General features: G+C 41.2%; 1 protein-coding gene across 1 annotated transcript in view; it reads right to left on the reverse strand.

The window, feature by feature from the left end:
• Positions 1–3,558: 3,558 nt before the first annotated feature.
• The window catches only part of SLC7A13 (solute carrier family 7 member 13), a 33,107-nt gene continuing 9,095 nt past the window's right edge, over positions 3,559–27,570 (reverse strand). The window contains 5 exon segments of the mRNA XM_058529002.1: positions 3,559–3,593; positions 3,596–3,803; positions 6,278–6,639; positions 11,740–11,871; positions 16,391–17,064. Coding sequence (XP_058384985.1) covers positions 3,559–3,593; positions 3,596–3,803; positions 6,278–6,639; positions 11,740–11,871; positions 16,391–17,064 — 1,411 coding nt within the window.

The following is a 27,570-nucleotide window of genomic DNA, read 5'->3' on the forward strand; positions in this document are numbered from 1 at the left end:
AATGGCTAGTCTCCTTATGAGAGAAAGGAGAGAGAGATTTGACACATGGAGAGACATAGGTGGAAAGCCATGTGAAGACAGAGGCAGAGATTGGAGTGATGTAGCTACAAGCCGAAGAGTGCCAAGGACTGCCAACCATGCTAGAAGCCAGGAGAGGCACACAGCTGATTCTGCCTCAGAGTCTCCGGGGACCAGTCCCGAACACCTTGATTTTGGACTTCTGACCTCCAGAACCGTGAGACAAGAAATTTCTGGTTTTTTAAGCCGCCAAATTTGTGAGGATTTGTTATATGGCAACCCTAGGAAACTAATACACCCTCTCAGGGCTATTCTAAACCCGCTCTGGATAGAGAGGCACTGAAAGCTTCTAAGGTGGCTCTGCCGATTTTGTGATGCACACAGCAGGTCATATCTCAAAGGCCCTACTGGCACAGTACAGATGAGAATATTACTTTTAAACTTCAAAGTATGGTTATACACAGCTGATTAATCTCCACAGCACTTTTGGGTCAACCGGATGAATGTCATTAATGCACTTCGGAGTACAGCAGATAAGCCCCTTGCCTAACGCCATCAAAGGAGTTCTTGAAAGATGGCTTCAGAACAGACTCTCCTTAAAGTAAATATGACAGGAAGGTAAAACACTGATGGTCAGGAGGGGTACAAAAGGAATTGGAAAGCAGAAGATTTGCTAAACAAATATTCTAGAAGGCCTTATTACCAAAAATATATATATAATAAAATATAAAAACTATATAAGATTCATGTTGCAGTCTCCCTTGAAAGACAAATTTTAAAAGCTTAGCTTTTGCTACCATCAGCCAATTTCTTGTTACCTTGTTGTGAAACGAAAGTTTCCCTGAGAAATGTGACTGACCCATCAGACTTGCCTAAGGGGCCTCCCACTCCTTCTGAGAACAGGCATGTCTCAGCCATAATGTACAGGAAAGATTTAGGAGGTTTAAGTGTGCTGTGGTGCCACAACAGTGAACAAAACTATAATATTCAGAACAAGGGAAGCGATGGCTGTGCTCTACCATGCCATAATCAGACCACATCTGGAAAGGCTGCATTGCTTACAGCATAAAAATTTAGGGACTTTTTTACATAAAAAGAGCCTAGCGAGGAGCTGGCCCGGTGGCATATCAGTTAAGTGCGCGCGCTCCACTTTGGCGGCCTGCGGTTCTCAGGGTCAGATCCTGGGCGCGGACCATTGCACTGCTTGTCAGGCCATGCTGTGGCGGCGTCCCATATAAAGCAGAGGAAGATGGGCACGGATGTTAGCCCAGGGCCAGTCTTCCTCAGCAAAAAGAGGAGGATTGGCATGGATGTTAGCTCAGGGCTGGTCTTCCTCACAAAGCAAAAAAAGGAGTCCAGCGAGAGGTGGAGGGATCAAGATTTTCAAAACCAGCAACTCTTGAATCTTGAGGGGGTTTAAATCTGGCTATTACCAAATATCTGAAGAAATGTAATGTGAAAGAGGATTAGACTTACTCAATAGGTAGAAATAACATTTTAGCTTCATATTAAGAAACGTTTTTGGAAAAGCAGAGCTGTCCAAAGATAAGACCAGCATCTTTAACAAGTAGTGGCCCTCCCACCCCGCGGCGTCTACAAGCATCGGTGGGGGAGTTACTTTGTGAGGGTGCTGTAGACATGTAAGCTTCCTTCTAATTCCGACATAAATCAAATCTGTGGTTCTTCTCGCTTGTAATTTAAATACCTCCCAGGTCTCCAGAATCTGAAGTTCTGATGTCAAACCTGCAAAACGCAAATGACTGCTATGGAACGAAAGCCCAGGAATTGTTTTGCCACCTACTGTGTTGATGTGTCTGTCCTGCTAACTTGCATATGTAATTGTCAAGTTTGAATAACGTTTCACAATATTATTCACAACGCTAGAAGGGGATGGAACACGAAGAGCTGGGAGGGATTGTCCTTACTGAGTAAGAATAGGGTATCTAAGTTGGCTGAGAAAATCAGGGTTCCAAAGAGAAATAGAACAAATTGGATATATACACACATAGAGAGAGAGAGAGATTTATTTTAAGGAATTGGCTCACACAATCATGGAGGCTGGCAAGTACAAAATCTGCAATGTGAGCTGGCGGTCAGGAGAGTCAATGTTGCAGTTCAAGTCCAAAGACCACCTGCTGACAGATTTCCTTCCTGCTCCAAGGAAGTCAGTCTTTCCATTAAAGCCTTCCGCTGATTGGATGAGGTCCACCCATGTTATGGAAGGCAACCTGCTTTACTCAAAGCCCATTGACTTAAATGTCAACCTCATCAAAAAAGCACCCTCATAGAAACATCCAAAATAACATTTGACCAACTATCTGGGCAGTGTGGCCTCGCTAGGTTGACACACGAAACTAGTCCTCACACCAAGGGTTGGCTCCTCATACCTGACGAGTCCTTCGACATACGTGGATACCACCTCTGAGGGGTGAAGGGAGATGGGGAGCAGAGTTGGCTAACAAAGGTCGCTGAACATCTTCCCATGTTGCCTCTGTGCTTTCTGAAAGGACTTCTTTAAATTCAGATCCTTTAGAACACTAAGCTAAGTAGACAAATTTTTTATATTGCGTGATACTGAGTGAGTGCGACTCCTGGGATAAATCCACTTAGCCATCTATTACACTTGACACACACTTTACACAACTACGTAGTTATAGATAGGTCACATTTTAATCAACTGAAGACATAGTAAAGTCGTTCTTCTAAGGCACCCTAGAATTGAAAGGAAGGAGCATAAAGGAAAATAACCTAAAAACTCATGTTTCTAAAATGGCTTTTAGGTTGAAAAAGTACTACTAGTAGGGAAAAGGTAACAAGACAAATGGGGTTATTCTTTTATCTTCAAATCAGTACCAAAAGAAGGACTCAGGAAAGATGAAGAGAATGTTTTTTAATTTTTTCTTTTCTTTTTTTTTTTGTGAGGAAGATCAGCCCTGAGTCCGTGCCAATCCTCCTCTTTTTGCTGAGGAAGACCGGCTCTGAGCTAACATCTATTGCCAATCCTCCTCCTTTTTTTCCCCAAAGCCCCAGTAGATAGTTGTATGTCATAGTTGCACATCCTTCTAGTTGCTGTATGTGGGACGCCGCCTCAGCATGGCCGGACGAGCGGTGCATCGGTGCGAGCCCAGGATCCGAACCTGGACCGCCAGCAGTGGAGCACGTGCATTTAATCGCTAAGCCACGGGGCCAGCCCCCTGCTTTTTTATTTTTAATTGTTCACTTTTATTACAAGATCACTATAAATTCAGTGGAGAAGGGGCGAGGTGCACAAAAACCTAGAAGAGTGGGAGAGACATCATTGATATATCCAGCAATGCAAACCAAGACTCAAGCTTTTTGCCAAACAAAACAGAGCTTCGGTTACACATAACAATTTCTGTGTGATTTTTAAAGTTAGGTATTGTCCTGGGCACTTTTTTATACATTATCTCATTCAAGAAAGAAAGTTACCACAAGCATTTCATCATTAATGTTCCATCGTGTGCTTAATCTTTATTTGGAATTTGTTGTGTTTTCAGAAGGCTATTTTTTTAACAGCGTCTACTTCAACATCTGTTCATCAGACACATCGGGGTACAAATATTAAATAGCAATTGTAAATAGCACGTCATCTTCTCAAACCAAACCAACCTCCATTGAAAATATATTAAAGATATATAAAACAGAAGTCCACTGAGAATAAAGAGATAGACATAAACGTAATGCATATGTGGAGACTTCACCAAAGGTATCAAAACCATACACAGGTTCATGGCCATTGTTGCCAATGGACATGGCAAAAACACCTGAAAAGAGCAAAATTCAAAAAAAAATTAGATATGAAAACCTTTATAAGGTGCCTGCATATTTATATAAACAAAAAATAAGCTATAAGTTAATGATAGAATATGGGCTCAATTATCTGTGAGTTTAGATAAACCTAGCTTAGGCATTAGGATGTCAAAGACTCTCATTGTCAGAGTATTCTTTGAAGGGAATGAACATCTAGCATTTGACTGTTCATAAGTGGAAATAATCATGACCATTTACTAGTTAGATAACCATCTCTGGTCTAGGTGGCATGAAATTGTTAAGAGGGAGTTCCTAATGTTCAAAGGAAGTCACAACAATTTTCCCAGGAAAATATCTCAAGGCAGTAAGAAATTCATGTCAAAAACACAGAGAATCCTCAGACCCTCTGTTACTCAGGCAGATACTGACAGGTAAATATTATGACTTTATAGGCTCAGTATATTAAAAACAAAACAAATCAAAACAAAAACTTTGGCCAAAACAATTCTCCCTATTTTGGGTGGGTTTTTTTGTTTTTGTTCTTGCCAAAACCCTTGAAGCCCTATCCTTGGTACCTGCTTTGTATTAGGATTGTAAGCATCTTGCACCAAACATTACCCAACCTAGGGAGAAAATTCAGTAGGTGGTCACTTTAGAAATGTCCTTAAGAGATAGATACCCATGTATACCTGGAAAGTATAATATACCTGGTCACAATTTATGAAACTCTTAATTAGACGGTCATTCCTTTGGGGTTTAAATCATTAAGAATCACCTCTTAATTTGTAAAACAACCCCAAGAAAGATAACATCATCTCACAGCTCAGCATCAGTTATCAAATAATTGAGATAGTAGAAAAGAGCACTTATGGGGCATTCAAGACAAATTTAAACCAACTTACACTTATGGTTGCCCTTGCCTACCTTTTTTTTTTTTTTTTTTTGCGAGGAGGACTAGCCTTGAGCTAACATCCGATGCTAATCCTCCCCTTTTTTCTTGAGGAAGACTGGCCCTGGGCTAACATCCATGCCCATCTTCCTCTACTTTATATGGGACACCGCCACAGCATGGCTTAGTAAGCGGTGTGTTGGTGCATGCCCAGGATCCAAACCTGCGAAACCCGGGCCGCCGCAGCGGAGCACGCGCACTTAACCGCTGCGCCACCGGGCCGGCCCCACCCTTGCCTTCCATTTTGATTGTCGAGGTATCTCAAACAACAATATAAAAAATAATAACTATCAATGTCAATCTCTGGATTATTTGCATGCCTTAGCTCATTTAATACATCCCACATTCCTAGGAGGTAGACATTATTTATTCCCATTTTAGATCTGAAGAAACTGAGATTCAGAGGTCAAATAACAAGATGATTCCCCCTCCCCCATGTGTTCCCTGAGCATCCTCTGGAGGCCACCTTGTGGCAAGGATCTTACGATGGCTGTTGGTTCACCAGATACATTATGCCCTGCCTAAAGGCAAGAGCTAAGCCTTATTCCTTTGTGTACCCACAACACCTAGCAAGGTACTTAAAATATAGTTGCTTCTCACTGACTGATACCCAAATACACAACAGTTGGGGGATGGCTGGATGGAAGAAGGGAGGACTGAAATGGAAGGGTGGTTGTAAGTCAACCGAAGTTGATGATTAGAGCATTGCTTTCTTTCTCCCAGTGTTCTTTCTTATATTTTGTACGTCCTGAGAGGCAAACACTCCAAAGAGACTTGAATCTTGGCTCTACTCCATGCTGTGTGAGCTTGGGCAAGTGACTTAACTTTTCTAAACCTGTTTCCTCATCTGTAAAATGAGGACAGAATTAGTATTTGCCTTTTGTATTACCAAGAGGATGTGATAATCCAAGCAAAGCTCTTAACGTGATGCCTATCCAACCAAGACTATTTTACTATTCTGATGATCAGAGCAGCAGGACCACCCTTTCTCCAATAGTACCCTTATGATGCCAAGTTTTTGCTACTTCCTTTTCTACGATTAAAGGGCTGTCCTGTAAAACTCTTCCTCATCCAGACCGAAAGTAAGTTTAAAAGTAAGTACTGCTGAAAAGATGAAATTTGTCAGTGATCAAATTAAGTTGATGTTCCAGAACGAGAGATATTATCACTGTGACCCCATGGCAGTACTTGTGTCTTCTGTTTCCCACCTGCTAAATCTGATCCTGACTGCGGAAGATGCTGGTGTGCATGAGGAGCTACATAAGTAAAGTAATCTCTGGTTAAAAGACTTGTAATGATCTGCCTAACCACCCAGAGGACAACCCTTCTCTCTAATACACCTAATGGAACCTAAGAGATTTTATACTGAGTGAAGTCTACCCAATAAAATGAAAACTAAGACCAGATTATCTTTACATGTTTCATAATTTGTTTGTAGTAAAAAGATCTACTTATAGATGTTCTGAATATAATCTTCAAATACGGCTACACCCAGGATCTGTTATTTCACACAGAAAAAATTAGAAAACTCGCTTTTACCTTATAAGGTCTGGGTAGATTAGGCTCCCGGTATCTCAGTTTCAGTAGTCCTACCATTGATAACACAGACCAAATAGAAATTGCAAAATAAAGATAGTTTATCAAATCAATTAGGTTTGTCGAGACAACCACAACAGACGCCATAGCGATAAGTAGTAGCACAGATATAAATGGAGAGGAGTGAATATTGAGCATATTAAATAACAAAGGCAGTTGGCCCTCTCCGCCCACAATATATGTCATTCTTGATGACTGAAATATATTCACCAGAACGTTGCTAAATAATGAGGCAGAAATAGCAAAAGGGATAACCCATGTCAACGAGGGGACAACTCTGTCAGACCACGTGATAACCACAGCATCTGCAAAAAAACAAACACACAGAAAGGAAATGTATTAAAAAGAGAAACTAAGGGTAAACCTCTAAAAATTATTTCAAAACCAAAGCAGGCAATTTAAAGTGATTAAGAAAATTGAATTTTGTTTAGTTTCACTATTTCCTTATTTTGTACTTATATAACACCATTTGCAGGTGTGCATTTTAATCCTATCACACTGTATCATAAATGGTTATCGTCTTATGTGTCTTCCCCAATAGACCCCAAGGAACTTCCTTTCTTTTTTTTTTTTTTTAAAGCTCAAGGTTTTTTCTTTTTGAGGAAGATTGGCCCTGCCCTAACATCTGTTGCCAATCTTCCTCCTTCTCTTTTTTCTACCAAAGCCCCAGTACACAGTTGCGTATCACATTTGTAGAGTTGTAGCTCTTCTAGGTGGGATGCTGCCACAGCATGGCTTGATGAGCGGTGAGTAGGTCCGCACCCAGGATCCGAACTGGCGAACCCTAGGCTACCAAAGTGGAACGTGCTAACTTAACGGCCATGCCACTGGGCCGGCCCCAGAACTTCCCTTCTTAAGGGCAAGGCTCATTCATTTCTTTTCTGTAAAACCAGTGCTTCACTCAGTGACAGACACAGTAAGTTTTCAATAATGCTTGTGAAATGAATGGATTCTGCTGAGTGGATGATTGAACGCGTGCTTGTTTTCTAAAGCTAGTTTACAGACTGCTGATAGTCAGAGTCAGAGACAAAAAAGCCCAGTGCGACACTGCTGACCTGGGACTGAGACTTACAAAGGCCCCATATCATGGGGCAATTTGAAATACTCAACAGAAATAAAAATGAACCATGTAGACAGAGAAAATAAGATATGCAGATTAAAATACTTACGACATTTGGGCCCCTGTCTGAACTATAGACCCGTGGTTCTGAACTGGAGGTGATTTTGCTCCTGAGGGGTCATTTGCCAATATCTGGAGACATTTTTGTTTGTCACAACTGGGGAAGTAGGAGGTTGCTATTGGCATCTAGTGGGTAGAGGCCAAGGATGCTGCTAAACATCCTACAGTGCACAAGACATGCCCCCACCACAAAGAATTATAAGGTCCAAAATGTCTAGTGCTGAGATTGGGAAACCCTGTTATTGGCCAATCTTTGGAGAATATTCTGATTTTTTTACTTAAAGGTGCAGAGACCTCCTGAACACTAATTCAACATGTCAGTAGATAGAAAAGGCACCAATGAAGAAAAGCATCCATTGCTTATGAGAGTCTGAGTCCAATTCATATTATGCAGCTATAAGCTAGGGCAGATCGTTCAGACACAGAGAAGTAAGTTCTCAGTTTTTCAATGAAAAGAGCACAGCAAGATCTAGCATCCCGGGGGGTAGGCGTCCTCTGGGGTCATGCTCTGCTGTCAAGGTTGGTTTCCAGGGGAGCCTCCAGGACGTCAACATACTGGTTTATAACAAATAGCAAAACTTTTTCCTACAACAAAATGAAAATACCATCAATCATTCTTGTTCTTAAAGATTTTTCTTTTTCCTTTTTTTTTTTTTTTTGTGAGGAGGATCAGCCCTGGGCTAACATCTGCCAATCCTCCTCTTTTCGCTGAGAAAGACTGACCCTGGGCTAACATCCATGCCCATCTTCCTCTACTTTATATGGGACGCCTCCACAGCATGGCTTGCCAAGCGGTGCCTGGGTGCGCGCCCAGGATCCCAATCCGCCCAGGCCACCGCAGCGGAGCATGCGCACTTAACCGCTTGCGCCACCGGGCTGGCCCTAGGATTTTTCTTTTTGAATCCATTTTAAATAACCTAAAGTGCTGTTTTCACTTCTCCCTTGAGTGATATTCTACAACATTTTGGTCTCGTTTGAAAATATCTCCTGTCTCACTTATTGTTCATCTCAAGTAAGGTAGTGTTGGCTGTCCCTCCTAGACACCCCTACCACCACACATTTTGCATTTTGAGATGCATTTCAGAAATCCCTCTCATTCTCTGGCTTCCCGTCATGCATTCTGCAAACATGGTTGGTTATAATTAGAGGAGGTTCTAGTTGGCTGTGCTATATAATCTTTATCTCTATCCCACAAGTGATTTCTTATTTATTCCTTTCCGTATGTCATTTCTTTTCTTCTAAAAATTATATTATATATGCTTTTGGTAAAAAGTAAAATTAACAGCACTGAAACACATGAAGTAAAAAGTAAATTTCCCTCTCCTCATCAATCCTTCATTCACACACGCCAGATGTAACTACTGTTAACATCTTTTTGAATATTCTTCCAGAAATTTTCTGCATCTGTGAGGGGTATGCATTTGTGTACAGGTGTGTGTTTGTGTGTGTGTGCTTAGGCTTCCTTTTTCCCCTTCCAACACATCTTGATCATTTTAGTACATATGCATCCATCTAATTATTTTCATGAATTCTCAGCATTCCATTATATCACAGTAAATTAAATTATTTACCAATTTTATATTGGTAGATTTTAGGTTGTTTTCAAATTTTTGCTAATATAAAATGTGCTTAAATGAGCAGGCTTGTGCCTTCAAGACTTGGGAGCTGTGGTTCTCCTCCTAGAGTAAAATCTTAGAAGTGAGACTTCTGAGTCAAAGGTATATATTTGGTGATGTATTATTAAGTTGCCCTCCAAAAATAATGGAACCAATTTACCAGAAAGTGATTCTAACATTTTCCCTTTCTTCTCAAAATTCTTAACCACACCTGGTGGGCCAGCTGCCTGCAGGCTGCTTCTGGTCAGGGAAACCTTCTTAGCCTCTGAGCCCATGCAACTTATCTACTGTTTTAGATTATCTGTTCCTGTACCAATATTCCCTAGTTTTACATATAACATGGAACCCTCAAGAACATCCAATGTGAGCACGGCTGTCAGCAGTGTGTTATCCAGTTTCCTCAGGCTGAAAAAGCCGGGGACCAGGGATCCTCCTTATGACATCTCCACACATCTCATTCTAGAGGGACAACGCTCTCCACTCCGTTGTAGAGCTGACTCTAAATGAAGGCTATTTTTTTTCTACTAAGAGAACAATCAGCGAGGAAACAAGTCAGAGAGATGACACTGACACAAACAAAAACATTACAAGACTAATATCATTGGTACATTTTCTCTGTAAACCGTAGAATCTAATATGTATCACAGCGTGGTATAAGTTTTTTCATTGTTCACCAAAAAAAATGTAGCACAATTTATGCTGCATCCCAGATACTCTATATTCCTTTGGAAACTTTTCACGTCTTTTAAATACACCCAATTGATTGAAAACATTCACTCCTTAATCCTCAAACTTCCCTGATTTAATAATCTATTTCTTTTGCTTATAACTTTTTTCTCCTATTATATAAACTGTGCAGTTCATTAAAGAAAATTTGGAAAATTCAGTAAAGAATAAAGCAACAGTCCCTCACAGTATCATTCTGGCAGATGTCCATTATTAACTATTTACTTTCTGTTTCATATAATGTAGATCCTGCCTTTTCCCTCATTATTACGTTATAAACATCATCCTTTTACTTTAAGCATTCATCAACAATATGATCTTTGGAAAAGCTCAGAATGCTCTATTATATGGATTTCCATACATTATTTATTTCAGACTTATTGGATATTTTGGTCATCTTTAATATTTTGCTCTCATATGTACACTGTGATGGTTGTCCCTATACATACATTTTCCATGTATAGCTCTGATTATTTTCTTAATTTAAATTCCTAATACAATAAAAGGTAGATATTGGAATTCAAAAACACTATTTCAGAATTTAAACAAGGTCTAAGGATTATCTGCCTAAAAGGGAAAGCACTGTAAACCGAATTAGAAGGGATTATAGTCAAAACACTTCATGAGTCTTCCACACGTGTCAAAACTACTATGCCACCCACAAAATTGTGGCAACTATTATGACACAGCAGAGGAGATATTAGTAATTTTTTAACAACCAGTATGGCCAGAGCACTGGCAATCATGACAGATGCCAGCTTCAACAAACCACAACGGCCAGGCCTTCTGACCAAGAGATCTGACCACACTCATAATTAACTTTGTAAATTTATGCTCTACATGGTCAAAGTAGTTAATAAATCACTGCTTGTTCTTATCCAATTTGGTTTGTTCCCACAAATACTCAGAATCTTGATGATATCTATTTACAGGTCCCTAAGAGAGCCAGAGCATCAAGAGTAAACTCTGATACCACATGTGTGGTACCTTCCTGCATGGCAGTAACACGAGAATTGAGACAAAATGTGTAAGGACCCTCCTACCTTTATACCTCCAATGCCTCGAAGATTCACCAAAACAGTCATAACTACACAAAAGAGATTAGCCCTAACGGTACCGGCTGACAGGTTTACCCAGTGAGGTGATGACTCAAGGTTTAATGCCGGTTTGAGGAAATTGCTGGACTTCCACATTCCCTGTTCCTTATTTCTTTCCAAATTTCTTTTTATTCCTTGAATCTGTTACTCATTTTTTAATGTATGTTTATTTCTTTAAGATTTTCTTATTCTTTCATTCTTTATTCTATCATTAGGGCCCTAAAATACTTATCTTTTAGTCAGATTTCCAATATGCCCAGAGCTCTTTGCTGCCATAAATTTTAAAGTTATTTATGGTAAACAACATTATATTACATAATAATAATATTAATTATATGCATCAACTGACCATTAGCATCTACTCTTCTAACTGCTAATATCCTACATTTCATGTTTATCACTATGTCACCTAGAAGAATATTTGGAAAATCAACGCTGTGAAAATTGTAGTAGATATAAGCACTGATTACCTAGTGTCACTCTGGTGAGAACAGATCATGAAAGGAATACTAATATTTTGAACCCAGTCTGCACCATACATCAGCATTACATATACTTTTCCATATTATCAGAAAATGCATAATTGTGCTTAAATATGAAACTCTTTTCTAAGCCCAATCATGCACTTTGACCCCTCTGTTATTTTCAAAAATTATAAGTTGACTCTACATACAAAATAATGAAAAGCAGACAGCAGTCTTGACTGGTAAAGTAATACTTACGTATGCTAAAAGGAGCAGAACGGTCGTTATTATTATTTATTACCTTAGTCATTTGTGTACAAACCTGAAGAGAGGATTTCCCTGGGTGTCAGAACAGTCAGGTAGGAAATGTTAACCAGTAAACAAAGGACAGTCACCAAAGCTAGTGCAGTAAAGATGAATCTTGGAATTGTCTCTCTGGGTTTCTTCACCTCCCCTATAAGACAGAAAAGAGCAAAATCACAATTGGTAAAAATTATTTCCTAAGTTTATCTTTAAAATAGCTCCATGTATCAAGTATTGGGCTGGATTCTTCCTATCCGCCGCAGCCACCACACACACACACACACACACACACACACACACGCATGATCATCCACATTGGTGAACTGCGACACCCCACCTCCTCTCTGAGCTTGGTGCTAAATGAAGAAAGGTGCTGACTGAGTTGGGTAGTGGGGATACAATGGCGAGCAGAAACAAACATGACGCTCACCCTCAAGAAGAGGAGCGACATGTTAATCAAATACTCACATAAATAAAAGTTACAACAGTGACTGTGGTAAGTGTCCGTATGAGATGAATTACGGAGAAAACGTATTATATGACAACTTTATGGTCCCCTTTGCTGTCTGTATTGTAGGCACTCTGACCTTTTTCTCAGTTCCTCAAAAAACTCATGCCCCCTGTTGCCATAGGGCCCATTCTCTCACGTGGAATATTCTTTCCTTTCCTCCTGGCCTAGTTGAACTTCACTCTTCCTTCTGCTCTCAGCAAAATCATAACTTCTGGGAAAATAGGGGAGGAAACTTTCCTTGGCCAGCAAAATCGTCCTGTTATACATTCCCACAGCATATATGGAAAGAGTAAAAGAGTCAGTCATAAATTCTCTCTCCCTATAGGCTCTTTTCCTTCCCTTAATGCCAATATTAAGTGCAAAAAAGGAGCTCATGACTTAGCAGCATATATAATGCACTTTCCAGGATAGTCTTATTCTCAAATATTGTCCCATTTGTCACACCATTTTCCCCAATTTTGCCCTTCTCTGAGAATTATCCCTGACATAAAGAATTGAACATCATAGCTATGTGTACACAATGTGACCCTGTGTGCTGGCCACTGGTAATAGAATCAAGTAAAGATCTCTGACTCCCTGGAAGCCAATCATGGCCAGTATAAAAGATTTCTCTCAAGAATTTGAACCAAATGTCGACAAAACTGAGAGGATCAGGAAAAAGGCAACACAACGTTGGCTAAAAAGAAAGGCAGCTGAGAACTCTAAGTTTGTAAGTCGTAGAGCTTCCTTAATTCCCATTGTTCTTGAAGATTGGTTACTCAGGTCTTCCTTGAATTACAGCATTATTCTTCCAGTAAGTTCCCCTTCTATTGTTTTAGCTAATGTGTGTGGGTTTCTGTTACTTAAAGCCAAATTCCTTTGACTAATAAATATCTGTCCTTTTACACATGTCAAATTTCTTCCATCTGCCTCTGCCCCGGGGTTGAATGTAATGTCCATGGCATACACTAATATGAGCTGTTTAAGCACTTGAAGAGTAAAGAATTTTAAAAACTCTCATTTAAACACTGCCTGCACCACTTACTAGTTGTGGGCTTCTGGAAAATTTATTGACTGCCAAAGTTTCAATTTCCTTACCCATGTATTGGGGTAAATGAAAAACATAGAGACAATAAAATTTCAATCAAATGCCTAGCACTTAATAAGTTATTAATGACTATGATTATTAGTTAAAGCTTTTAAACAAGGAAAAAGGCAACTTTTAGGATTAACTATACTTTCCTCTGGGCCTTTTACTTTTTCTCATTATGTATTAGATTTATAGAGGGAGGTAAGGAATATAATGTAACATAACATAACATAATTTAAGGTTATAATGGCCAGACAGGTAATGAATAGCCTTGGTCTTGAACTCAGAAGATGGATGTTCCTACAACACACAAAGTCAGCTACCTACAAATTACCATTTTACAGATATAAGTGTTACTTAGAACTTAGCAGTACTTAAAAAGTATTAAGTAAATTAATATTCCCAGCATACACTGAAATTCCCCCAGCTGTTGTTTACTGCCAGCTGCTTGTGAAGAATTCTCCAATTGTTTGTAGGTTAGTAAATTTCAGAAATCTGTTTTTAGCAGAGAAAAATTATCTAGCAATGAAACATCTTTAGCAATGAAACAAATGAAATTGGCTCAAATAGAAACCAGAAATACCTCTTCTATCCTTGAAAGAGAGAGAGGCAAAGTGAGAGAGAGAGAAACAGAAAGCTTTGTTAATTGCGCTAACCTCCCAAATTGCAGTGACCCACTTAATCGCAAACTTCATAAAAGAGTAATCTCCTCTCATAGCTTTCTTTTCTCTAGACCCTACTTTTTAACTCAATGCAAACTGACTTTCCTCTCAGACTGAAAAGTTCCCAATAACCTCTTACTTAGTCAATGAGATGGTTTCTGACCGGCCTTCACACTCCCCAATTTCTGAAGCATTTCACCAGGTTGATTACAACCTCTTTTTGGAACATATGGTGATTTTTTAAAAATAATTCTCTAAACGTCCACTGGCTTCTCCTTTTTGAGGAAGATTGGCCCTGTGCTAACATCTCTTGCCAATCTTCCTCTTTTTCTTTTTTCTCCCCAAAGCCCCAGTACATGGTTGTGTATCATAGTCGTAAAGTTGTAGTTCCTCCATGTGGGACGCCGCCTCAGCATGGCTTGATGAGAGGTGAGTAGGTCCATGCCCAGGATCCCAACCGGCAAACCCTAGGCTGCCCAAGCGGAGCACGACTTAACCAATATGGGCCGGCGCTTCCACTGGTTTCCTAATTGGGTCTTCTTTCTCCACCTTGTCACCTAAAAGGTGGCATTCTCCAGCCACCAGTCTCCAGTCCTAGGCCATTTTGTTCTACCTCTCTCCACGTACTTGCCTTAGTAGTCACGTCTATTATCAAGCCCATCAAATGGAAACCATTTTGCGGTCACCCAGGGTTGCATGCTGGGTCTTATACGCACCTGCACACTTCAGGTCTCCATAGCTTCACTCATATTTTTCTATTTTTGGAATTTTGGGGATTCAATTAAAACTGCCACTTTTTCCACTTGATGACACAGCAAAAGTTGATGTTACCTTCTACTGAATTTCCAGAATGATTATATTGTTCCCTTACAGCCACTTATTAAATACTATCATGCCGTTCTTTGTCTATAAGGCACAGAATTATAGTCATTTTAAGCCATAATGCCCATTTTTCAGATGAAAGAGAAAAAGAAAAGTAAGTCCAGAGAAGTAAAGATACTTGCCAAAGCAGATAAGCAGGAGACGGCCCGACAAAATCTAGGTATTGTCTTTTACACTAGACTGTAAGCCTCTTCAGGGTAAAGAATACATCTTACTCATCTTTTTTTTGTGTGAGGAAGATCAGCCCGGAGCTAACATCCATGCCAATCCTCCCCTTTTTTTTTTTTTTCCTCAGGAAGCCTGGCCCTGGGCTAACACCCGTGCCCATCTTCCTCCATTTTTATATGGGACGCCGCCTCAGCATGGCCTGACAAGCGGTGCATTGGTGTGCACCCAGGATCCAAACCCAGGCCGCCAGCAGCAGAGCATGTGCACTTAACCGCTACACCGTGGGGTGGGCCCCGTCTTACTCATCTTAAGGCACCAATATGCGGTTCTAAAAATAGTCAGTGTTTAAAAAGATATTTGCTGATTGAATGATTTAATGAGTGATGAACACATCGGTGAGGAAAAGGGTCCTAAGATTAAGGGAAAAAATTGTTAAAGCCTAGAGTCTATTTCATGTTTCTATGTCAAGGAAAAGAACTGGTAAAAAAGGTTGAAATTGAAAAAAATGAAATAAATGAATGTGAAAAATTCCCAAGGAGGTGAGAGAGAAAAGATACAGGTAGAGTTCAAGGGAACAGACTGACTTTGAAAATGAAGAGAGAAAACGTTTGTCCTGACAATGAAGGGAATAGCATTAAATCCAGCCTCAGAGCAACCTAGGATATCGATGATCCTCTTCTCTTTAAAAATACTTGAGAGTTGGGACCAACACCGTGGCATAGCAGTTAAGTGTGCACACTCCGCTGCTGGCGGCCCGGGTTTGGATCCCGCACCAAGGCACCGCTTGTCAGGCCATGCTGTGGCAGCGTCCCACACAAAGTGGAGGAAGATGGGCACAGATGTTAGCCCAGGGCCAGTCTTCCTCAGCAAAAAGAGGAGGATTGGCATGGATGGTGGCTCAGGGCTGATCTTCCTCACAAAAAGAAGAAAAATACTTGAGAGCCAAGTGTGTTATACCCATGCACAACACAAACACAGTCTAGCATTGGATCATTCCTGGATTCAGTTTCATGGGAGGGAAATATTTCCACAACCCCAGAATTCATCCATTAACAAAAGGAAACTAGATCAACAGGAGGTCCCATATCTGTGGTCTCAGAAGGGAAAGCTGAAAAAGAGAAGTTGTTCAATAAAATAATTATAAAATAGTTACTAAAGAATAAAATTATTCATTTGAATAAGTGGAGAGAAAAAATTAAGAGTAGGTGATAAGTGCAAGTCTGGCATATTTTGACCTGATTTAGAAAGCACAAAGAAAAAAACAAAATGTTGAATCATTTCTTTAAAATACAACTCAAAATACAACAAAAGATGTACGTTTCATATTGCATGCAATAGGTCATGGATTGAGATTTTTTGCTCAATGGGTTGTAATTACCTGCTCTCTGTATAATGCATCTCCCGCCTGAATATGCAAAATATCCTTGGAAGACAGCTTCTATATACTGGGAGGCTTCTGGAAATTCAGCATCAAAAGCGTTCTGAAACATTTCTACATTCTCCTTCCTCCCTCTGACTAGCAACACCACTCCACTTAGGGAAATAAGGCCCAGGATGGCCGTTTTCAGCATGGTGCTGGCTGTCTGAAGCCAAGTTATCTCTTTCACGCCGTAAGAATTCAGAATTCCCACAATCCACAATATGGCCAGTGCCAGACATTTCTTTGGCAGATCTGGAGCAGAGCAGCTGGGATAAAAAGGCTGGATGCTATACTCGGCCAGAAGCAGGGCTTGGCTGGCGGTTACTCCTGGCCCCAGATATAAGCTTGTCCAGAGTCTCAGGAAACAGATCGAGTTGCCAAAACACCTCTTGAGAAAGTAGAGGTTAGAGCCGCTGCATGGGAAGGTTGTACCTATCTCTGCTGAGCAGAGAGAGGTCATCATGGTCAATAGGACACAGGCAGCCCAAATACACAGGGACAGCCCCACATTCATGCAAGAGTACTTCAGCACTCCTTTGGGGGCCACTAAAATTCCAGCGCCAATTACGTTACCTAGTACAAAACATGTTCCCCAGAAAGATCCAAACACTCTTTCGAGCTGGATCTTCTTTCTTGTAATTGAAGAATTTCAAAACTTATAATTTCTGGATTTCTCTGCCTATACCACTGAAAAGGATGTTCTTGGATTCTCTGAAATAAAACAGTGTTGTCCTTTTTTTCCCCCTTCATTAAATATAGCCCATTTTCAATCATTAACAAATATACGAGATGCATCCAAGTAAAATAGTGCAAGATTACTCGGAAAGGTTTAGTTTGACTCATTTTTTAATCATTATCAAAATAATACTTTCAGATGGAAGAAAAGAACTTCAAAAGACTGAGTGTTACAGCGAAAAGGAGGAGTTTTCTGCTCTTTCCCAACCACATTCCCAGTTCTTTTCTCTGGAAACAGCCATTTAAAAACAAGGATGGTTTTAGTTCTTTCTGGTAGCTGCCTTCCCAACTCTGAATAATATGGAAGACTTTCATTCTCAACTCTCTCAACTTTACCGTGAGGGATTAACTCACTTACTATCCCCTCACTTATCTACTCCTTCTTCCTCCAGTTTCTTATCACCGAGCTTTCAAGAAACAAAGTATCTACTTTTCATGAGGCTCACGGAAGCCGATTAGCAAGGCAAGGGAGTGAAACAGTCTGCACCATGAGTCTGCCCTTGACCAGCCATTGTCCTGGTACCCTGGGTCACAGGCAGAAAAACGTGGACAGGAAGTACAGAGAAGGCCTTGTCACTGACTAGTGCCCTGAGGAACTCAAGGGGGGGGGTTGGAAGCACTTAACTGTTTTTCCAAGTTGTTTTCTATGTTAAGGAGACACAACCAGCCACGACCCTGAGGCCAACCAAGCCTCCCTACAAGAGCTACACCCATGACCTCGCCTCGCCTTATTTTTAACGTGAAGATCTCTTCAGGAGGAGATTAAGCCTCATTACCATAATCTGCAGTGTACCCGCCTCTCCCTTTTGAATATTCATTCCCCAACCAAAATACAAGTTCCTGCTTCCCTTTGGGGATGCCATGACTTTGGAAATGATTCCTCATGGCCTCGTATTTCCTGCAAGTACACTTTACTTTGTGAGACAAATTCCACGGGTGTAGAGTCTTATTTACTCACCAGGAGGTGAGCCCACTTGGTTCGGTATCACATTGGCAACCCAGAAGGGACAAACCCCTTCGTGGTGACTGTGCCCCTGGCTTGACATCGCCGCCCCATCGGGAGACACAGCGGCCTCACTGAGAGCTTTGCTCAGAAGATCTCTCCATGGAGGTTAGTGGCACCAATCCCACAGCATGGCCATAAGAGTTATTTTCTTAAGGTGTCTCACAAAGCCTGTCTGTTGGGGCCTGGCTTCGGGGTTTGAGTCCCCACCCGGAGGCAGCCTGGCTCAGGGGAGTGACAAACAAAAGTCTCCCTCTGTTTGGAAGGATTGCATGACCCGGCCACTCTAGAAGGGCCGATGCTCAGCTCTGGTGAAATGGGAGCAATCCCTGGTGACTAGTCAGGGGTCAAACCCCATCTAGAGATTGACTCTCATCTGGAGTGCACTGAGTCTGTGTAGGGATCAACTCCCCTCTGGAGATTGAATCTCATCTGGAGTGATGAGGTGGGAGTTGAGGCCCCCTGAGGTCACTGAGTCTGTCTTTGTGTTGTGCCTGTGATCGGAGGAAGGATCCCCTTGGATGAAGTTAAACACCTCTGGAGTTGCTGAGCCTGTCTTTTGTTTGTTTGTGTGTTTTTGTTGAGGATGCTCGACATTTTCCGCAGTCTGGCTTTTCTGACACCTAGCTCTTCTTTTTTTCCTTGCCCTCCTTATCAGTGGTCTCTGGGTGAAACCCAGCATCCACCCATTTTATTTCCCTTTAAGGATTTAGTTACGTGGCCTGGGTCTAGTTTCAGGCTATTAGGGTGTTAACTCTGGGCACAACCTTGTGGCATCTGTGTCACCACTAACCATTACAGGTTGCTCCTGGGAGGTTGGAAACAGAGCATAAAATAAGGCCCTGGAATCTGCAGTCGGAGAGTTCTTGCAATGACTAGTCTTAAGAACTTAATCAAATGTGGAGTCTCAGCCTCTTCGCGTGGCCTTAATGAAAGCTCCATATCCCACCTCCACCTCTGGGAGCTCTCCTCTGGCTTCTGGTTTCGGAGAGTCCATGCTTCACCTCTGGGAGCTCTCCTCTGGTTTGTGGGCACCTGGAGTGATTCCAGGTTGGCCCCTGGGTCAGTCCTTTGGCTGACAATCTGGAAGCCTGTTTGGTCTCCTGTCAAGAATGTGTTGAGTATTTTAGTTGCCTACTGAGTCAGTTATGGGTACAGGAGACCTGTAATTTATTCTGTATACTGTCCTGCGGGGGTTGTGTGCCCCAGCAGGGCAACTGTTGTCTGTGTGACCCTTATATTCATAATCCTTGGGAAGAGGCCATGAGGGCAAGGTCAGATCACCTCTTTCCCTTCTTTTTCCTCTCATTACCTCCTCTGTTGTCAGCAAGTCGAGGTTAAGTTCAGGCTAGACCTGAGCAGAAACTGGACCTTATGTAAAATTGAAAACTTGAAAACCTTTTGCCAGGGACTTAAGTCTCAACCCCAGCAATGGGAGCCCCAGCCCCCAGCCTGCTGAGGCTTTTGCCTCTTGCCTCCCTGGCTTGCCTTGTGCTGGCTCAGGGACTAATTATCCAGGCTGTGTGGGACTTGACTAAATCTTATAACAATATTGACACCTGCAGTCGGGCTCTGCACCCTTCTCTGGCCTGCTGTCAGTGGGACACCTGCTTTACCACCATGGGGAGTGCCCCTAGGATCCCTGGAGACTCAGCCGTTGGGTGCATTTTAACTAATTAGAAACACTTTCAATTGGTTGGGTTATGCCCCAGAAATTCCATCTGTCCTAGTAAATATATAGTAAAGTCCCCTACTATTATTGTGTTACTGTCTATTTCTGTTTTTATGTCTGTTAATAATTGCTTTATATATTTAGGTGCACCTACATTGGGTGCGTAGATATTTACAAGTGTTATATCCTCTTGTTGGATTGTTCCCTTGATCATTAAGTAATGCCCTTCTTTGTCTCTTTTTACAGTTTTTGTTTTAAAGTCTATTTTGTCTGATATGAGTATTGCTACCCCAGCTTTCTTTTCATTGCCATTTGCATGGAGTATATCTTTTTCCATTCCTTCACTTTCAGTTTGTGAGTGTCTTTAGGTCTGAAGTGTGTCTCTTGTATGCAGCATATATATGGGTCTTGTTGTTTTATCCAATCAGCCACCCTATGCCTTTTAATTGGAGCATTTAGTCCATTGACATTTAAAGTAACTATTGATAAGTATGTACTTACTGCCATTTTTTAACTTTTTTTTCCTCAGTGTTGTAGTAGTCCTTCTCTGTTCCTTTCTCCTTCTATACAGAATTGACAGTCTCTTTAGTTTGACCTCTGTCTGAAACCTCTACTCTTTAACTCCCCTCCTCTCTCCTTTTATGTTTTTGATAACATATCTAACCTCTTTTTTGTGCATTTGTATCCATTACCCACTTATCATGGAAATAGATAATTTTTCCTATTTGTGGTCTTCTCTTTTCCCCTTAAATCAGCCCCTTTAACATTTCTTGTAGCACTGGTTTCTTGGTAACAAACTCCTTTAATTTTTGCTTGTCTGGGAAAGTTTTGATCTCTCCTTCCATTTTGAATGATAACCTTGCTGGGTACAGTATTTTTGGCTGTAAGTTTTTTCCTTTCAGCACTTTAAATATATCATGCCACTCTCTTCTAGCCTGTAAGGTTTCTGCTGAGAAGTCAGCTGATAGCTTTATGGGGTTTCCTTTGTATGTAACTTGACTTTCTCTTGTGGCTTGTAGGATTCTCTCTTTATCTTTAATTCTGGACATTTTGATTATGATGTGTCTTGGTGTGGGCCTCTTTGGGTTTATCTTGTTTGCGGCTCTCTGTGATTCCTGTACCTGGATGTCTGTTTCCTTCCTTAGGTTAGGGAAGTTTTCATCTATTATTTCTTGAAATAGATTCTCTGCCCCTTTGTCTCATTCTTCTCCTTCCGGGACACCTATAACACGGATGTTAGTGTGCTTGATGTTGTCCCAGAGGTCCCTTAGACTGTCCTCACTCCTTTTAATTCTTTTCTCTTTTACCTGTTCAGCTTGGGTAATTTCTTCTGGTCTTTTGTCCAGCTCACAGATCCATTCTTCTGTATCCTCTACTCTGCTTTTGAGTCCCTCTAGTGAATTTTTCATTTCCAGTATTGTATTCTTCATTTCTGATTGGTTCTTTTTTATATCTTCCATTTTTTTGTTGACACTCTCACTGAGTTCATCTATTCTCCCCAGATCAGTGAGCTTCCTTAACACTCTTTGTTTGAACTCTCTGTCCGGTAGATTGCTCATTTCTGTTTCACTTAGTTCCTTTTCTGGGGTTTTGTCCTGTTCCCTTACTTGGAATGTATTCCTTTGCCTCCTCATTTTGCCTCTTACCTGTGCTTGTGTCTACGTATTAGGTAGGTCAGCTACGTCTCCTGCTCTTGGATAGGTGACCTTATGTAAGTGATGCCTTAGGAGGCCTGCAGTGTGCTTCCCTCAGTTCTCAATGTTCCAGGAGTGACCCCTATGTGGGCTACGAGTGTCCTTCTGTTGTGGTGTGTTTGCTCTCCCTGTAGGTACCCATGGAGGCTGAGTTATGCTCCTGGCCAGCTGTTGTAATGCTCAGCTGCTTGTAGTTGTTGTGGGCCCCTCCGTCTCTTTATCAGGTGTGGGGAGCAGAGTTGGCTGCAAGTTCTAATACCACATTTGTGTTTCAGTATGTCTTTTAAGTGAATAGGCCCCCAGCGTGGGAGGTTGTTAGGCTAAGGGCCTTACAATTGCTATAAGCCTCTAGCCTTTAGGTCTCTTGTCAGCTCTTTGAGGATTGCAGCTGGGTGGGGCTGGCCTCAGGCACAGGAGCACCCAATTGTTTCAGGCTTTGGAAGGTGGGGCAAACCCTCTATGTGAGTCTTTGAGAAGCACAAGTCTTCTGCAGCTGACAAGCCCTGCTGCCCACAGGTCCACACACACAGTCAACACAGTCCTGCCCCATGTGTGTGCCCCAACCTCCCGAAGCGGACCAGTCTCTCCACGGCGGGAGCCCCACACACTCCTCCATTGCCCCACACTCTCTACCTGTTCCTTGTGCATGCCCTGCCCCACTGAAGTAGGCTCAGTTGCCAGGCTGCAGAGAATCCCACCACCAATCTATGCAGGCTCACCAGTTCCCTGAGGGCTTGTTGTTGGGTGTGGCCAGTCTCTAGGGTGGGCTGCCTGCCCTGGCTGAGCTGGATTAAATTGGTGCTCTAGTGGGTGGTGCAGACCTGGGCTAGCAGGCCCCAGGGAGATCTCCAATGGCATCTGTGTCAGCATGCCCACACCAGGCCACAACAATGGCCGCCACCAATGTCCCAGTCCCTGGAGGGTCTCACCTCTCACCGAGATGCACTCATGGCCTATTAGGTGGGTCTCTTTTCACCAAAGCACTGTGCACCTTTCTTTCTGGTGATTTTAGGTTGCTTTCTGAAATGGGTGAGTTTGTGCATGGGCCCTTTAAGAGCCGGTTTTAATTTCTTTGTGAACCAGATTTTCTGAGGGTACTCCCCAATGTTTTAGTAGCAGGCAAAGTCAGATATTATGCCACCCGTCTTGATTGTGCTGGGTCCACAAAATGCCCACAGTGGGTCTTGGGGCCCTGCTCCTCCAGGGATGGCTACGTAACTTTGGGCTGCTCCCGGGTGGCCGTGAGGCGCTGCGGCTTGTGAAGGTGGCATTTTTCCTCTCCAAAAGGGAGTTTCTGCCTCTTCCACCTCAGTTAGGATTGTCCGTTGTTGCAGGAGTTCCTCTTATTCAGTTTTAAGTTATGTATCAGGGGTAATTTTTCCACGACTAGTTGTAAATTGGCTGTGTCTGCAGAAGGAAGTGAGTTCAGAGTCTGCCTACGCCGCCATCTTGACTTCCTCCCCGATTGAACTTTAAATGTCTCTCAAGTCTAGGAAAGCCAAGTGAAGGACTTTGTCATCAGACTTTCCCTGCAATACCCACAGATTTGGGTGAATTCCTCATCTTTTGAGGTTCCCCAAAATATTGAGGTTCCAGGCACCTGCCAGATAAGTGACCTTCCTTAATCACCCACATAAGATTGCTTGGAACTTCTGTAAACAAGGTATCAGGCCAATATTTCCAAGTGTCTTTATTCCATAAAGTCTAATCTTTTTCTATCAATAGCTGTTTGGTCATATCTGAGTTTGTGTATGTTTTTCTCAAATATGACATTCCAGCCAAAGCTTTGGTAACAGAACCAATGTTTCCAATTGTGTCCTGTTATAAGGAGAACAGATTCTTATTGAACTTATGCAAATAACTATGTTGTCATGAAAACAATACTCGTTCACTAAGAGTTTCCAAATCCTAGAGGGATTAGGGAGGGAGAAAAAGATAAATGTTTCAATTTTGCTTACAAAGTTGTAATTTACCAAATTGTTATAAGTTATAGTTAGCTTAAGAGAAAAGAGAAAAAGTGTCCTCAAATCTGGAAAAAAAAATCAGCAATATTTCAAATGAAAAATCATAAAAATTGTAATCATCCTCTTCATTTCCTTCAGTCCTGTATACTTCATTCTTGATCTTCATCTCCTGTTAGCAGTTTCATGAAGTCATCAGTTTCCCTTTTAGAGTTCTGTATTTTCTTACCCAGTTCAGTTTTATAATAGGAAATTTTATCAGAATCCTTATTCTAGAGTAAGTGTCAGAGCTCTTTCCATGGATTTATCTGAAGATGAAACATATTTTGCAAAAGCATCAGAGTAAAACAATGATTATCTGTAAACCACAAACTCCAAAATGGCATTTAACAAAGAAATTTGGTTAATTTTTGTGACATAAACACTTTAAAATAATAACTAGAATTATGACTGATAACCAGGACAGATCAGAATTTTAGTAATGTTATACAGTTTTTAAAACACTTATATCAGCAACATTTACCCACATAATACCACCTAGGTAGGTTTATCACCACTTATTTGACAATGCTTCCCATGTAATATAACATACTAAATAAGCCTAAAATGTTTGGGATCTTCCTCTTTATAGGAAGAGAGAAAATTTCTTTGAGAAGTCCCAGAGGCCCTCTGAGAGTTCTCAAAGGGAAAAAAAAGGTTTTTTTTCTTCCAGGTCACAAGAAAGACTTCATTCAAGATCTGAATATTTTTGCAGGAAGAAGCTTGTCAAAAATATCAAAGGGTTTCAAAACATTTGATCAAGTATGAAACAACGCTCACTGTGAAACAATGTTCAGTTATCCATTCAATCAAAGTGACAACAGAAATGGTCAAGGGAAAACAGAGAGTTAAAACACTACCTCAGTCTTTTTGAATAGAGGAAATTATTTTAAGAGAAAGAAGACCAAATTTTAATTTTGCACCAGCTTACTTTTGACATTAAAACTCACTTACTTATTCGGATTTAGTTTAATCTTAGCCAACTTGACCATGCATAAAACTCCTCAGGGTTTTACTTTCACAAACTTTCTATCACTTTTTAAATTCAGAATTTGTCACAAGCCTTCCTTTCTTCCCTTCTAGTCCTTTAGGTCAAATTTATCTTTCTTAGCAAATCAAACAAAAGTATTTCTGTTATTTATACTTTCTTTACTGAAAACACATATCTTATTTTCCTTGAATACAAAGATGTTTCCTTATTAATTTTTAGTAGCTATAATCACATATTAGAATTTTTAGCCCTTAGAAACCTTAACTTTTAAGTAAAACCTAAGTAAGCAATTATAAACTTTCTTTTACATTAGCATTTTAAACACTTTTTATATATATTTTTTAGAAACATGCTACTTCATAGTGTACAATCTTAAGAAAATACAAGACGTTTACCAATAGACCCAAAACAACTTCTAGTTTCTCTGTAATAAGAAGCCAAAGGCAGATAAACTTAGATATGCTTAGCAATAATGTTTCAGTACTTTATCTTATTTGGAAATGACCCAGATACTAAACATATTTTTATCATTTAATTTAATTTAGCAAAAGTCTAAAGTTTTAAATTACCAAAAACGATTTGGAAGCTGTTTATTTTTCTAGTATACTGACCATAAAACATAATTATTGTATCCAAAAACTCTTGCCCATTTTCATCTACCTAGATCACTTGTTTCCAACAATTATGTTTAGATTACCCATGAAAATTTCAAGAGACATTAGACAAAATTAGGTATCACTTAAAGCTATTATTTTTTGCTGATGAATTTGTAACAGATAACAGGAGCTTATTTGACTAATAAACCCAGGCTGCCTGTCAGTGTCATACCCAAATACTGAGTACTCTGAGGCCATGCCTATTTCAATCAAACCAAGAAACTTAAACCAGCTTTCCTTTACAAAAGTTTAATTTATATCACATTAACTTGAAAGACATTTGGGTTAATTTCTTTTACATTTAGAGTTTATGTGAGCACTTACTTTAAGCCAATTTCAAAAGAGCTCTTAATTTTGGTCATACCATCCCAAGGTAGAAAAATATCTCACATTTACAACGTACATATTGACACACAAACGCAGAGGTTTCACAGCTATTGTTTTAAAATTACTGTCATAATTCAGGTACAAGTCTCCCTAGTTATGAATCTAAATTTTGTTCTAAGCCTTTTTACTAATATATTTGGAGAAGACACTCAAGATGCTAGATTTTTAGTTAGAGTGTTCCTATGGCTTTTTTTTTTTTTTTTTTTGGCTTTTCTCCCTTTTTTTCCCTCCAGTCTTAGGAACTGGTGATGGGCTAGATAATACTTCCCAGAGAGACAATAATCCTTTCTGAGATAAAGGAACTGGGTGGAATCTGAACTGCCTCTAGGGCTGCTTTTACCAGAAAAGCACAGTAAACAAGAGTAAGGTTGTTATGCAGATTTAAGACCTCACTTTCTGCATTGACAAGTTTCTAGAGATGAGGTCAGCCCCCGTCTTCTCTGTACAGAGAGGGAGATACCTTTACAAATGGAGATTTCCCTCACAAATGTAAATGTTTGGTAGACAGAACTTTGGTAAGAATGGGCTTAGCAACGACCCTCCCAGTCTATTGATACCCAGAGTTCTCTATGGTGATGGCCTGTCCTGGGGACTGTCATCTTATCTTAAATTCTTTCAGGCAGTTAGTAGTGGGGGAGGTCAAGTCTTCCATCAGAGTCCTCTGTTCCCAAAACAATCAAGGTGAAGAGACACATTTTGAGGAGGCCAAGTTTGATCTTCCATGCATACGTATAGATACAAATGAACACACAGGTAGACACAGACAGAGACGTTAATTGTTAAATGTTATGAATCAGGTGCAATACAAAACTCACCAATTTCCGACAAACATTTGCATTTCAAAGAAGGGCTCTTAGGTTCTAGAGAAGATGGGAGCAGAAAATCTACATCATAAAGACACAGAGAAAGCAGTCAAGTTTTCTTTAAGATGGAGTTTCTGGGAGAGAAATCAAGATGGCGATGTAAGCTGACTCTGAACTCACCTCCTCCTGTTGACACAGCCAATTTACAGCTACTCGTGGAAAAATTACCCTGAGAGAGAACTGAAAACTGGATAAGAGGAACTCCTGCCACAAATGACAATCCGAATTGAGGTGGAAGAAGCACAAATTCTCTTCTGGAGAGAAAAAACACCGCCTTCACAAGCTGCCAGCTTCACGGCCGCCCGGGAGCAGCCCAAAGGTATGCAGCCCTCCCTGGAGGAGAGGGGGCCCTGAGCCAAGGAGTGCTCCCGCTGTGGGCATCTTGTGGACCCAGCACAATTGAGATGAATGGCATAATATCTGACTTTGCCTGCTAATAAAACATTGGGGAGTACCCCGAGAAAGGCTGGTTCACAAAGAAATTAAAACCGGCTCTTAAAGAGCCCACACACAAACTCACCCATTCCAGAAAGCAACCTAAAAATACCAGAAAGAAAGGTGCACAGTGCTTTTCTGAAAAGAGAATCACCTTATAGGCTCTGAGTGCCTCGCAGTGACAGGTGAGACCTCTCCAGGCACTGGGACATTGGCAGCGGCCATTGTTGTGGCCTGGTGTGGGCGAGCTGACAAAGACATCATTGGAGTTCTCCCTGGGGCCTGCTAGCCCATGGTCTGCCCCACCCACTAGAGCACCGACTTAATCCAGCTCAGCCAGGGAAGACCCTAGGGACTGGCCCCACCCAACAACAAGCCCTCAGGCAACTGGTGGGCCTGCACAGATTGCTGATTCTCTGCAGCCTGGTGACTGAGCCCACCTCAGTGGGGCACGGCGTGCACAAAGAGTGGGTGGAGAGTGTGGGGCAGTGGTGGAGTGTGTGGGGCTCCAGCCATGGGGAGACTGGGTCCACTTCAGGAGGTCGGGGCACGCACACGGGGCTGTGTTGACTGTGTGTGTGGACCTGTGGGCGGCAGGGCTTGTCAGCTGCAGAAGAATTGTGTTTCTCAAAGACTCACATAGAGGGTTTGCCCCACCTTCCAAAGCCTGAAACAATTGGGTGCTCCTGTACCTGAGGCCAG

The sequence above is a fragment of the Diceros bicornis genome, chromosome 33 (assembly GCF_020826845.1).
Source record: "Diceros bicornis minor isolate mBicDic1 chromosome 33, mDicBic1.mat.cur, whole genome shotgun sequence".
NCBI classification, from domain to species: Eukaryota; Metazoa; Chordata; class Mammalia; order Perissodactyla; family Rhinocerotidae; genus Diceros; species Diceros bicornis.